The sequence below is a fragment of the Canis aureus genome, chromosome 8, assembly GCF_053574225.1.
Source record: "Canis aureus isolate CA01 chromosome 8, VMU_Caureus_v.1.0, whole genome shotgun sequence".
NCBI classification, from domain to species: Eukaryota; Metazoa; Chordata; class Mammalia; order Carnivora; family Canidae; genus Canis; species Canis aureus.
Window position 1 is genome coordinate 13,923,416 of NC_135618.1, and position 14,470 is coordinate 13,937,885.

The 14,470-nt window shown below is 32.1% G+C and overlaps 1 protein-coding gene and 1 long non-coding RNA gene across 11 annotated transcripts in view; one reads left to right on the forward strand and one right to left on the reverse strand.

Moving 5' to 3' along the window:
• The window catches only part of PRKACB (protein kinase cAMP-activated catalytic subunit beta), a 112,041-nt gene that overhangs the window by 49,453 nt on the left and 48,118 nt on the right, over positions 1-14,470 (forward strand). For 4 of the 9 annotated variants that reach the window (XM_077905211.1, XM_077905214.1, XM_077905213.1 and 1 more), the window contains exon 1: positions 13,671-13,990. The exons of 1 other annotated variant lie outside the window; for it this stretch is intronic. In XM_077905211.1, coding sequence (XP_077761337.1) covers positions 13,984-13,990 — 7 coding nt within the window. In that variant the 5' untranslated portion in view covers positions 13,671-13,983. Of the gene's footprint in view, positions 1-556; positions 951-13,251; positions 13,398-13,670; positions 13,991-14,470 lie in introns of those variants that run through there. 4 more of the 9 variants (XM_077905209.1, XM_077905215.1, XM_077905210.1 and 1 more) reach the window with 4 other exon arrangements.
• Positions 1-14,470, reverse strand: part of LOC144318341 (uncharacterized) — a 68,366-nt gene that overhangs the window by 5,730 nt on the left and 48,166 nt on the right. The gene's annotated exons all lie outside the window — the stretch shown is intronic.

Genomic DNA, 14,470 nt, shown 5'->3' on the forward strand with positions numbered 1-14,470 from the left:
AAATCTCATATTTTGTTCCTTTTTTCATATTTTAGAATGTCTTTAAATATACTGCTGATAAGCACTTGTCAGCAGACTCTGTTTGATAAGCAGTACTCTCATACTGTTCACATAGTACTCACATTTTTGTAGTTCCTGTATATATTCGACTTAAGTCAATGAGTTAGCAACATTCAGTTCTTTTTTTAAGTGCTAGTTCAGATTTTTCTCAGTTAAAACATGTTATAAAGTTTTTTTGTGAGAACTTTAATATCTATTTTATACAAATTTTCAGAAAAGTTAACTGCTTAATAGAATTCACAAAATCTGTGTGTCAGTTAGTCTCCTGCAAAAAAACACAGCCTTTTTAAAATATTATATTTGGAGAGTGGCTTGGCCTTGAATTGTTTGCATAAGGTTGTAATACATGTTTAACTAGTTTTCTTTTTTAGAAAGTTTTTTCTTAGTCTATGTATATATAAAGTCTTATCTTTAATGTTCTCATTAGCCTATATATTAATATTAAACACTCATAAGCATAAAACCTTTTAGGCTGATATTGCAAGTCTTTAAAATCCCCATCTCTAGCTGAGATGAAGAGTTTGCTAAGAAAGGCTCAGTAATGTACTGTTTTATATTAACAGGAAACAGAACAGCAGTAGTGGTTTGAATACCCTGCAAACAGGAAGTTTGACAAATGCATAGCTCTTAGCTTCTGTGTAAGAACTTGTTGAGCTCCTTCTGGAAATATTTTCAGTTACTTTAAGTAAAGTGTAAATGCACATGAATGGCAGCTTATAAAGAACTATCCTGTAACCAGTATACAGGTACAACTGCTCTTCAGAAATTGGAAGGTTTTGCTAGCCGATTATTTCATAGACATTCTAAAGGTACTTCACATGATCAGAAAACAACTCTGGAAAATGACAGCCTTCATTTCTCTGAACATACTGCTTTATGGGACAGATCAAGTAAGTTTTTTTTTTTTTAATGATACATTTTGACTAGAGGCTAAAATACTAATTGGAGTTTTAGAATCAAACATAAAGAACAGTGTTTGTCTTATATGATTTGCACAAGGACATTTTGCAGGATGAAGTTGCAAAATTTCACAGAAACTTAATTATAAGTTGAACTGAATTGTGTAGTTCATTGTTTTGTTTTATATGTGACCATTAGTCACATACAAGTAGGAAATTTTCTATAGAATTCTTTATTTCTAGTGTATGTTACTGTTTTTTTGTTTGTTTTTGTTCTTCTATAAAAGTGAAAAGCCTAAATTTTAGAATTATTTTTTAGTTTTTTTTTAATTTTGGATTTTATAAGCCTTAAGATTTAAAAGAGAAGACTCTTGAATTTATAATTAAAGTTCTGTTTACCATTATTTATTTTTAAATGCCTGTGTAAAAGTTACTTCAGTTTTACAAGCAGGATTTCGATTATGATGGTATAGTATAACTATTCTATGTGAAATCTTATATTTATGACATTATAAATATCAAAAACTTTTATAATTTTATGTTATTTATAATTCCAGTTAGAAGAGGAAAAAGTTGTTTATGCATACATCACATTCTTTCCAGGCATGTTAAAATGTTTGGACTTGCTGCTTTGCTAAAATAGTGATATGTAACCATTTTTGGTGACATGCACTTAATAGATAAATTTCACGCATAAACAATACCAGTGCCTCCATTCCACATCTCACCTTGGACCCTCCCCAAGGTATTTTTGTCATTGTGATTAAAGGAACAATAGAATTACCCTTGGTACCTTTGCCCTTTTTGGTGAGTTTGATAATCAAATAGCACTAGATTTTGCCTTTTTCTGTTTATATATTCCATAGCAGTTTAAAACTAAGTTTAAATAGATAAACCAAGAATGGTTTACAAACTTTACTCCTTCATGGTTCTATAAAAGCTTATTTGAATTATTTATTTACTGCATCAGAATTTGTTTATCTTCTTTGAGCTGTTTAAAGGAGACAGTAAAGAACCTATATATTAGAGTTTTTCTTACTTACAGAATAATTTGATTGTAATTAATAATTAATCCTTACTGTTTAGCAGGTTGATAGGTGAGGAATCTCAATTATCTTCAAGTAAATGAACTGTTAAATATTGGCAATAATACTACATTATTAAAATTAAACATACAACGGAAGTTTGTTATTCATTCTACTTGTCCTATTCTGTTGAATTACATTCTCCTAGGTCCCTTTGGAAATCTTTTTCATGCAATTTGAAGACCTTTTAATTAAGCATTCAATGAAGAATGAGGACAGTACTGAATTAGTTTCTGTTTCACTAGTACCTACTGCTTCAAATAGTGGGTGTTTGTTTAGTAAGTGTATCTCAAATGAATGAATATCACAGGCTTGTAGTAATTAAAAGTTATGTTTGAAGTATACTCTCACCATTTTTTAAATGTATGGGGCCTGTGATGTTTTTTGAAACACACTTCAAAACCTAGAATCGAAGATAACATCATGAGCATGATTTCTTTTAGAAAAAAACAAACTTGATAAAATGCTGTTAACATTTTTCTTTATTGTGATGTCACAAAATAGTATAAATAGTAGAATTGTAACACAAGTAAAATTAGGTGCAGGACTTGTAGCCCTGCAAAAATAGGCATAATAAAAGAAATAGAGTAACTGAATGTTCTTTAATCAAGTATTCTTCTACCCTCTTCTCTTTCATATCCTCAAAATATCAGAATAGACACAATAATTTTATTTACATAATGATGAGCATAGTACACACAAGCTTTAGTTTTCTACTGTGGAATGTGTTGCTACAGAGGAGAAACAACACTGATACAACAGAAACGGGAATCTTATCATTTCAGAATTCCAGGGTTTATTTTTGTGGTGAAAACACAAATTCTCATTTACAGATTGAGTTGCAGGAGTTTTGACTATATGCAGTTTTTCTGAAAACCACATTCTTCAAAGCTACTTAAAGCATTCTACTTGTATGACTTGTTTGACAAGAAAAAGGAATGTACTATCTCCTGATAATAAACACTCTGAGTATGCTTGTTCCAAAAGTGCTATTTTAAGAAGTCAACTAAGCACAGAAAAATACATATAATACTTTAAAAATTAGATTTGTGAACTATTGAGTAAGAATTAATTGCCAATTTAGGCATTTATGAAATGTAACAAGTTTTAATCAAAATTTCTTCTCTAATGACAGTAAATATAGGAAGAAATACAGAATAAAAGCCACATAGTAGTTTCCAGGTGCCTTAACTGTGTTTTGTCTTTTACTACTAACAGGAATTCCTGTTTGATAACATAAATATTTAACAGTTGATTCCATCCACATATAAGTACATGAAGTTCAAAAGAAAAACATGGAGAAATTCTGCTTTTTGTTCTTAGAATGAATGGGAGTATTGACATTCATTGAATTCTCTTTGTAGCAAATGTGTTATGGTTAGCTTTTAAATCATCCTTTGATCATAAATAGTATATCGAATTTATAATGCTGAACTGGATTGAAGTTTTCATGTTTTAAATATTGGACTTTATACACTTAATGAATATCTAATAACAACATTTTAAGGATTGAATAGGTGAATACCTTCAAACACTTTTCTTATTCTCCTTTCCCATGAATTGGCAGGCTAGTTTTCTGGTCAATATAAATCCATATGAGTGAATCTTAGATTTAAATATCATATTAAACAAATAAGTGATTTTATATATGGGTTTCTTCAAATAGAATTAGATAGCTAATGTGTTTTATCAGATTACTTTATCTGCCAGTTTTACCTTTCCGAAGCTCATACAATCTTTAAGACAATTCACTTTCATGTTTATTTCTTTTTTTTTCTTAGAGATTTATTCATTTATTTTAGAGAGGGATAGGGAGGGACAGGGAGAGAGAGAGAGTGAAAGAGAGATAGAATCTCAAGCAGACTCCATACTGAGCATGGAGCTCAATGCTGGGTTCAATCTCATGACCTTGAGATCAAGCTATGAATTCAAGAGTCAGACGCTTAAGTGACTGAGCCACCCCGGTACCCCTTTCATGTTTATTTCTTAGGCCACTGAATCTATGCCATTGTAACTTCTAAGCTAGAAGACCTTCCACATTATCCTTCTATCTACATTTTCCATCAGCAGCTATTCTATAAGCTTCTTGGAGGTAATCAATTTTTATTCATTTGGTAAATGCTTTTTGAAAATTTACTGTATCATTGTCTATAAATGAGCTCTGGGAAAAATAAGATCTAGTACTTAACCTCAAAAACAAGAGTAGGAAGAGCAAACATGAAGAACATAATATTTAAGGTATAATGACATGGTTACTTAAAAATATGTAATGTTACTATGGGAACTTAGTGTAAGAAGAAATTAACATTAAGGGGAGATGAGACCTTCAAGAATATAAAGAATGAATTGAGCCTAGAGACTCAGAAGGAGGAAAAGATATTTATTATAAGAAAATAAATAACACAAAGTATGTGAAAATATGAAAATTTAGGATTTACTTAAAAGACATAGTAAGATACTGTCTACAAAGGTAGTCTATGGATCTGATTTTTGAAATCTATTATATATTCAGAATTTTGAACTGTAATGGGGGGGCTAATCTAGTTTTTAAAAGTGGAACATAATATATATTCAATCTTTGTTAAAAGCACCTAAAGAATTTTAATTTTAACAAGCATAATAAAAGTTAACTTGCTTATTCAACTGAAAGGAGAGGTTTTTTGGATACTATACATTTTCTATTTGAGCTGGGCAGGTAATTACAACTAAGACTTTTGGTCACTACATGACCATGGCAAATCTAGTCAGACACTGGATTCCCTTTACAATAATAGTGCTAATTTAAGATGGTTCTTCTACCTGGGATTCCTTTTCCTTACCTCTACCAGTGGTGAGATCTGCTCGTATTTTCAGACTCTGTTCAAATATTATCTCTAACAAAATCACCAAAGCATTCCTTTACTGTTTTTCATTCAATTAGAATTCATAATTGCTTCCTGTATTCTCCTATCATCTTATGTCCACTTCAGTTATGGTTTATTTTATAGATTTAAAGTTATATTACATTAGTCCTTAAGTTACCTACCTCCGCTATTTGGCTTTGAACTGCTAGCGGGCATAAATTTTTCCATTTATTTTTGCTATTGCCAGCACAGTTCTCAATAAACACTGAGTTTTTTTTTTTTTTATTAGATTTCCATTAAATATCACTATGGTCTTAAACTAACAAGCTTTCTCTAATTTGTTCTATTATGATCTTTGCAATTTATTTCAAAGGCCTTATGGTCATTAACCAAAATCAGTAAAATGCTGACCTGAAACCTAGAAAATACCACATTCCAGAGGCACTAAACTCTTCAGTGTTATCTATGTATTTTTATCGTGATTGCTTATAAGAATTTGAATACTCGGGATCCCTGGGTGGCGCAGCGGTTTGGCGCCTGCCTTTGGCCCAGGGCGCGATCCTGGAGACCCGGGATCGAATCCCACATCGGGCTCCCTGCATGGAGCCCGCTTCTCTCTCTGCCTGTGTCTCTGCCTCTCTCTCTCTCTCTCTCTGTGACTATCATGAATAAATAAATAAAATCTTAAAAAAAAAAAAAAAGAATTTGAATACTCAGCAGACCTTATATTCAACCAATTGGGATATTAAATAATTTAAAATTAGAAAATGTTTCCATGGGCTATTTAGTAATCCCAAATAGTATATCAAGTGTAATAACATAAAGAGTAGCTTTTATTTGCTTGTGTTTTACAAGAATAGCCATACTACATGGCTACATACTACATACTACATCGTTAGAGAAGGAAGATTAAGTATATATTCTAGGTAATGTGCTACACAAAGTCTGTTGCCAATCCAATAGCATTAGCATCACTGAGAAGCCTGTTAGAAAAGAAGACTCTCAGGCCCTATCAAAACTGAGTCAGAATCTGCATTTTAACAGAATTACCTAGCTGATTCATATGTATGTCAAAGTTTGAGAAACACTTTTTCCCTAGGACTATTTTAACTTGATTACCAAATAACATACCTTCATTGGGGAAAATTTGCAAACCTTAGAAAAAAACAGAGAAAAATATTTTAAAAATCACACAATCCCACCAAAAGATAACCACTGCTATCATCTTTTGTATATATAGTCTGTTTTTTGCATAAATAAATTTCCACCAGCCACTAAATTTGGATCTTTTAGTATACAATATTTCATAACATTTTTGCTCAACATGTTCCACAGTATCTTTTTAGATGGCTTATTTTGCATTCAGTTGTAAGGACACACCACAATTTATTCAACTGAACACTGACCATCTAGATTGCTTTTAATTTTTGCTATTATATTTAAAAACACTGTGATAAACATCTTTGTAGCTAAATCTTTGAATGCATTATTTTTATATTTTATAGGAAAATTTAGAAAACTGTTATGACTGTTTTAAGGCTTTTGTATTAAATTAATTGCACCCCAGATATACAAGTAATATATCCTTTTGGAGTTAAATTTGCTTCAGTATTCAGAGAAGACATTCAAATTCCCTAGTGTAATTTTCTGGCACATCAAACATGCTTTATTTTCTCCTTTATTATTAGTGTTTATAAAAATTTTCCACTTTTCAAAATTGGTCAATTATTAATAGCAAATGGTCTGAGAGATATGTTTTAGTTACTGAATAGAGCATTATCATTAGATATTCCTTGGTAATCAACAGACTATAATCTAAAGCACATTAAGGGACAGTAATTTCTTCAAGGTAACATATCGAAAGGAAGAAATTTGAACCTAGGCAGTCTGGCTCCAGAGCTCATGCTTTTGGTAGCTATTTTGTGAAATCTTTCTAAATTTGCGTTGGAAAAACAGGTCTCTGGCTTCTATAGCAAAGGTTTGTATCTTAGGTTTCCTGTTAGATGCTGAGACAACATGTATATTATGAGGACCAAGAAGACCAACAGGCTAGAAAGAGAACTTTGGAAATAAGATGCCATCCAAAAGATCTAATAGATTGAAAATGGAGTGATATATTCTCTGAAGGATTGAATATTACTTGCAAAGTCCTAAAATAATGGCTGTTTTTAACTCTGTTTTTCACTAGTTGTATAATCAGTATGGCCCACTAGGATACAAGTAATGTTTCATCCTTTAAATATTCAGATTAATCACTTGCACTCTTCTGTTCATATTAACAGGACTGCTAAGTAAGTAGCTCTTTTCTTTGTGTCTCCTTCCAGCCCCCTTCACGTATTGCTAAACTTTTGAAGTTTACTCATTACAGAGAGGCTAATCTTCCTTTCAAAGTGTAAATGAGGAAAGAGATAAGTATTTTGATTAGTATACAAGCTAATGGTCTCATTTTTAGCTTCGATTGATTTTTGCCACTGCTACATGGTTTCATGGTTTAATCCTGGTCCCAAAGAATCTGATGGATGTATCCTTGCTTTTGATGTGATGACACTGATTCTTGCGGAGACCTTAGTGGTTCTTAATAGGAGAATGATTATCCTTTTCAGTGTTATGCTTATCCAAGGGATATTCACAGGATTTAGTTTCCTTAATTTATACTTACATGCCTCCTGACCCTGACTTCCATGGCAGGTTGAATGTTTGACAAGATTATCTTTAGCCCTTCCCCCACAGTGTACCAAAATCAGCCGTCCTCTCCTGAACATCTTGTCCAGGGATAGCAAACTGGTTGTCTGTAACTCAGATGTAGCTCACAATTACATTTTGTTTGATCCTCATGGTATTTCTCAGCTTTCATCTAAAAATCCCTTTTTTGGGTTGTTTTGTATATGAGGTGAGGTACAGAGTGAAGTTTTTTTTTTCCCCTTCATAAAGTTATACAGTTTTTTTAAAGATTTTATTAGAGAGAGAGAGAGACAGAGATAGTGAGAGAGATCATGAGTGGGGAGGAGAGAGAGAAGGAGGCTCCCCGCTGAGCAAGGACCCTGATGCGGAACTCGATCCCAGAACCCTGGGATCATGACCTGAGCTGAAGGCAGATGCTTAACCAACTGAGCCACTCAGGTGCCCTTTACTGCACTTTTTAAATCCAGGTTTTAGCATCAGCTATCAGTTTCTTAAAAAAAAAGAAAAAGTCTGGGATTTTCTCAATCTATAGATTAATTTGTAAAGAATTGCTATTTTAACAATATTGAATGTTATGATCCGTGCAGATGAAATATTTCTCCATTTTATAGATAGATGTTCTTTAATTTCTATGCAGTATTTTCTATTTTTTAGTGAGGAAGTCTTATTAAAATTGATTTTTAAATATTTTATTTCTGTTAATACTATTGTGAATGGAGTAGTTTCTTTTATGTTTGGATTGTTTGTCCCTAGTATATTAAAATGTTATTGATTTTTGTATATTAATCTTACATCCTATGATGTTAATAAACTCATTTATTAGTTCTAGTAATTTCTTTGTAGATTCCTTAGAATTTTCTACAAATAGAATCAAGTCATCTGCAAATAAAGATAGCTTTCTTTCTTATCAATCTGTCTGCCTTTTTTCTTACCTTATTGCACTGGCTAGAACTTCTAATACAAAATTGCATAGAAGTGGTGAGTGCAGACATCCTTGCCTTATTCCCAGTCTTAGGGGGAAAACCCTCCATCTTTCACCATTATATATGATATAATAAGCTATAGCATGCCCCCCCACACACATGCCCTTTATCAGCTTGATGAAGTTCCCTCCTAGTTTGTTGAAAGCTTTTATGACAGGTGTTGAATTTTATGGAATGCTGCTTCCTCATTTATTCACATGATTACATAGTTTTGTCTTTTATTAATAAAGTATATTTCATTAATTGGTTTTCAATGCTGAACCATCCTGGGATAAATCCTACATGGTCATGGTATATAATCCTTTTTATATACTGCTGGATTAGGTTTATTAATAATTCGGAAAGGGTATTTGCATTGTAGTGGATATTAGTCTGTATTTTCTTTTAAGATTTTAATTATTTATTCATGAGAGACAGAGAGAGAGAGAGAGAGAGGCAGAGACACAGACAGAGGGAGAAGCAGGCTCCATGCAGGGAACCTGACGTGGGACTTGATCTTGGGTCTCCAGGATCAGGCCCTGGGCTGAATGTGGTGCTAAACCGCTGAGCCACTTGGGCTACCCTGTAATTTTCTTTTAATCTTTGTCCAGTTTTGTCTTGTTTTGGTATTGGACATTATAGGATAAATTGGAAAGTGTCACATCCTCCTCTATATTCTGTAAAAGTTTATGTAGGATTGGTATTATATCTTTGGATGTTTCATAGAATCCCCTAATGAAACCATATGGACATGTGCTTTTCTTTGTGGGAAAAAATTTTATTACTAATTCAACACTTTAATTTGTTCATAGATCTTTTCAGATTTTCTATTTCTTCTTGAGTTAGTTTCAGTAACGTGTCCTTCTATGAATTTGTCCAGTTCATCTAAGTTATATAATCAAAATAAAGTTTTATAGTATTCCCTTATAATTTTTAAAATTTCCCTAGTGTCAGTGATGATGTTGTCTTTTCATTTTTGATATGGGTAATTAGTATCTTCTCTATTTTATTTTGTTTTGTTATGTTTTTGTGAGTTTTAATGTTCCATCAGTCTAGCTTATGGTTTATCAGTAAAATTTTTGGTTATTCATTTCTTCTGTTGTTTTTCTGTTTTCTGTTTCATTGAATTTTGCTCTGATCTGCTGTTTGGTTTTGGCTTAATGTGATCTTCTTTGTTGAGTTTCTTAAGGTGGAAGCTTAAAATACCCTTTGAGACCTTTCTTCTTTTCTAATATAGGTGTTTAAATCTACAAATTTCCCTCTAAGCTCTGCTGTATCTACATTTCATAAATGTTGATTTCTTATAGGTGTTTCTATATTCAGTTCAAAACATTTTCTAATTGCCCTTTCGATTTCTTTGTGATTTAAATCCAAATATTTGGGGATTTCCAGATTTTTTGTTGTTGATTTTTAATTTAATACTGCTGTGATCAGAGAACATATTTTGAATGATTTTTAGTCCTTTCAGATTAATAGATTATTTAGCATATGCTTAGTATGGGAATTTCCATGTGTGCTTGAAAACACTAAATATTTTGATGATGGTAGGTGCTGTGTTTTATAAATGTCAAATTTTAATGGTATTATTCAAATTTTCTCTATATTTGCTGAGTATTTGTCTAGTTTTTTCATGAACTATTGAGAGGGGGAATATTGAAGTCTTCAACTATAATTGTTGAATTATCTAGTTTTCCTTTCAATTCTTTCTTTTTTGTTTTAGTATGTTGGGTGCTGTCTTGTTAAGTGCATATACATTTATAATTATTTAATCTCAAATGTATTGGCCCTTTTATTATTATGAAATGTCTTTTTTGTCATAAATACTATTTTTTTTCTCTTAAATTCCTTTTTGTCTGATACTGATTTAGATACTCCACTGTTTTATGGTTACTATTTGCATGGTATATCTTTTTCTTTTACTTTCAACCTATTTATAGCTTAAATCTGGCTTTTGTAGATGGCGTATAGTTGGACCTTGCTTTTTTTAATCCAGTCTGATAATTTCTTCCTTTTGATGTGTCTTTATTCCATTCACATCCAATGTGTAATAATTGTTATGGTTGGATTTACATCTTCCATTGTGCTATTTGTTTTCTATATGTCTTATATTTTTTGTTGTGTCTCTCTTTTATATCTTTAGTGTTAAATATTTGTTAGGTCCCATTTTAATTCTTCTTTGTTTTTTAACTAAATTTTTAAAAGATATTTTCTTAATGATTTAGGAGTTATAATGCACATTTTACCTTATCACAGTCTACTTCAAGATAGTACTGACTTAATTCTAGTAAAATGTAGTTATTTTGATCCATAATAGCTCAATTTCTTCTCCATCTCTATTATTATTTTCATATATATTATGTGTATCTTTCTGTAATCCCAGCAATGCAATTTCATACAATTTAAGTCCTTTTAAGAAATTAAGAGAAGACAGAAAAGTATGTATTTGTAAAGTCTTTTACTTTTATTTTTACCATTTCCGGTATTCTTCATTTCTTCCTGTCAATTTGAGTATTTTCTAATGTCATTTCCTTTCACCCTGAAGGGCATCATTAAGTATTTCTGCTTGCAACAAACATTCTCAGCTGTTGTTTATTTGGGAATGTCTATCTACCTTTGTTTTTGGAGAATAATGTTTTGGATAGAAAATTTTTGTTAACAGGTTTGTTTCTTTTTTCTTTTAGCACTCTCTGAATATATCATTCCATTGCCTTCTAACCTATTTCTGATAAGAACTCATCATGAATCCTATTGCTCTTTCCTTGTACATGATTAGTCATTTTTCTCCTGCTTTTAATATTTTCTCTTTGTCTTTCAAAAACTTGAGTATGATGTGTCTAGGTATGGATCTCTTTGTGTTTATTCTAGTTGGTATTATTTGAACTTTTGGATCTGTGGGGTAGTGTTTTCCATCCAATTGGATTTTCAACCTTTATTTCTTTGAATATTTTTTCTTTGCCCTTTGTCTTTCTCCTCACCTTCTAGGATTTCTATTACATGTATGTTAAAACCTTTGCTGTCCTACAGATTTGTGAGGTTTTGTTCATTTATTTTTTTCTACCTCTTGTTCTCTGTATTTTTCAGTATGGATATTTGTATTGATCTATCTTCACATTCATTGATTCATACTTTGCCCTCCTCAGATCTTCTCTTGGGCCTATGTAAATTTTGGTTATTGTACTTTGAAAGTCTATAATTTTTATGTTGTAAATAGTTTCTCTTTATGTACTGAAACATTATTATATCATTGCCATTACATTTTCCTTTAATTCTTTAAACATTTCCTTTTATTCTTTGATATATTTATAATAGCTGTTTTAAAGTCTTTTGTCTGCTAAATCCTATATCTTGACCTATCCAGAGACATTTTCTATTGACTGCTTTTTCTTTCATTATGGATTATATAATTTTTTGTCAAAAATCGATTTTTAAAAAATGATATTTTTAGCAGTTCTGGATTCTGATTATTTTTTTATTTCCTGGTTATTTTTATTTATTTTTAATTATGTTTTGGCCTTAATATATGGTCTGTCCCTCATGGTGTCTGGCTGCTGATTTCTCTGCTAGGGATTACTCTGTGTATAACTTGATGGTTATTCGTTGATTGATCAGAGGTTTAAAGAAATCTGTGCTGATGGAGCTATTAGTGGAGTGAGGGGCACATTCATGTTCAGGCAGTTTTCAAGTCTGTACCAGCTTTAACTTTCTGTAGGGCCCTCTTGGAATAGCTTCCTAGCTAGCCAGGATATGTGAAGAGCTTATTTACATCCTCCTTGATTCTCTCATTTCCATTTTCTGTGTTAAATTTTTTGCTAGGCTACAGTCTGCTGCTCACCCCTACCAAGGCCACAACTTTAGACTAGCAAAGCTGGACACTTTCCCTATTAATTTCCTAGAGTTTGCTTTTTTTATTTACAGCATCATATGTGGAATTTTTTTGGCCTCCTCTGTATATCACGTCAGCCCTCTCTGGCAGCAAAGCTGCTGGTTGTCATGGCCAGCCCCACCTGAGAGAAATACTCCCCTGACTAAGCTATTGAGGGAACAGGAGCAGCACCAAGCAAGACCACCACAGACTCCCACTGTTCTTATACAAAGCTTAGCTGTTTCTCATGAATACATGCTTCTCAATTTATTATTTTGTGATTGCTAGATTTCCAGAGCCATAAAGTTGTTGTTTTTGACAATTTTGTTCAGCTTCTTAGCTGTTTCTTAGAGAAAAGATTTGCTGACTTCTTCATTCCCCCATCACCAGAAGTCCTGTCTCACCTAGCAGCTTTTAAAATGGCAAGTTCACTTGCTGAAGTTCCATTTAACAAGGTACCATTCTATCCTTTGTACCATTTTGGTACAAAATTTAGGTCTCTGGGAATCAGAACAGTCTGTTCACCATGTTATCCAGTCTGCCCACCTTGCTATACAATCTGTCATCTTCATCCTTTTTGATGTAAAGAATTTTACACTTCAACAGTGATCTCTAGTAACTTGTGTATATTATCCTTTTTTGAAAACCACGTAAGTGGCATCTGACACTGTTTGTAATGCTGAATTTAACAGAAGTTTATAGTAAATTATTTTATGATTCTGCTTTATAAATGAAGAAATATAGCGTTGTATTTTGTTTCTTCCATAATACAGAATGTTTAAATGGTTAACATTTGTGCTGCAGTATAGCTTTCTGGCTCATGAAAAATGAAAGCTATCAGCGATCTGGGCAATAAGATTCATCGCCAATAGTCACTAGCAACAGCACACAGCATTTTAATATCAGTGAGGTCCACAGCTAGCAGTAAGAGCTGGTGTAATTGAAAGACGTTTAGGTGCAATCATTCTGCTGTTTGTTCCTTGCCAGGTTCAACATGGGATTGTGTGAGTATTTGAAGAAAACAGCAATTTTTTTATAGCTTTGAAAGATGTAAAAAGGGTAGATAAGTGCTTAAATTTAAGAAACGTGGTAATTTTTAAATCATGTGGCTCTAAAATAAAAAGATATTTTATTTGTCTTGCTTGATTAAAGCTTTAGAAAAGCTACTCCTTGGTTACAAGTGAACCGATAATGCTGGTCTAATGTTGCCGTGGTAACAACTCATGCTGATATAATTGAGAACATCTTATACATCCTGGTTTGAACATTTTCTCCCTGCCATTTTGAGTTTTTCTAGTGGTATATGAAAGAGGCTAGGATAACCAGCTTGAAAGAAATTAAATCTAGTTATAGACATCTTTGGCATTAATCTGATGTTTACTACTGATATCTCATGCTGGGCAGTTATGCTTTGCTTCTAGGGGGTTTTCTTTTTTAAACAAAAGAAAGCTATTTTCATTTTCTGTGTGCTGCATGTTCCAGTGTATGTGTTTACACCATCGGTTCTTCTACCTCTAGAGATTAGCATAACTCCCTTTGCTGTTGGATTGTTGTTTTGAGCAATATGTTTTGGAAAGGTTGGTTTTCATCATGAGTGGTAAGTATGCTCTCTGAGCCTCTGCAGCTATATATATTTATATTTTTTTTTAATATTTAACTATGAGGAAAAAATATTTTCTAAGGGGGAAATTGTAAAGCCAGGGCCACAGTGAATTACATTTTCTGTTGATGCTTTTGCATTTTGGAATTATAGTAATTTGCTTTTAAAATCCATTGAGAACTGTGAACAAGTAAAACAACTATTAATAGTCAATACCAGTAATCAGTTTCTAATTTTCTTTATGGATTGATTTATTGTATTCATTAAATACTGTTGTTACTGTGTCACAAATTAGTGAGTAAAAGACCCACCATGATAAGAGAAGAATTTCTTTTTAGTATCTGATCCTGAAGATCATTGAACTTTCCATTTTATTGGTTTATCATTCTAATATTAATTTTTGTTACCTTTTGGTAATCTTTAAAAAATATTAATCTTGAATAAGATGCTGCCAGAATTTTGTTGATTTATTGGTTG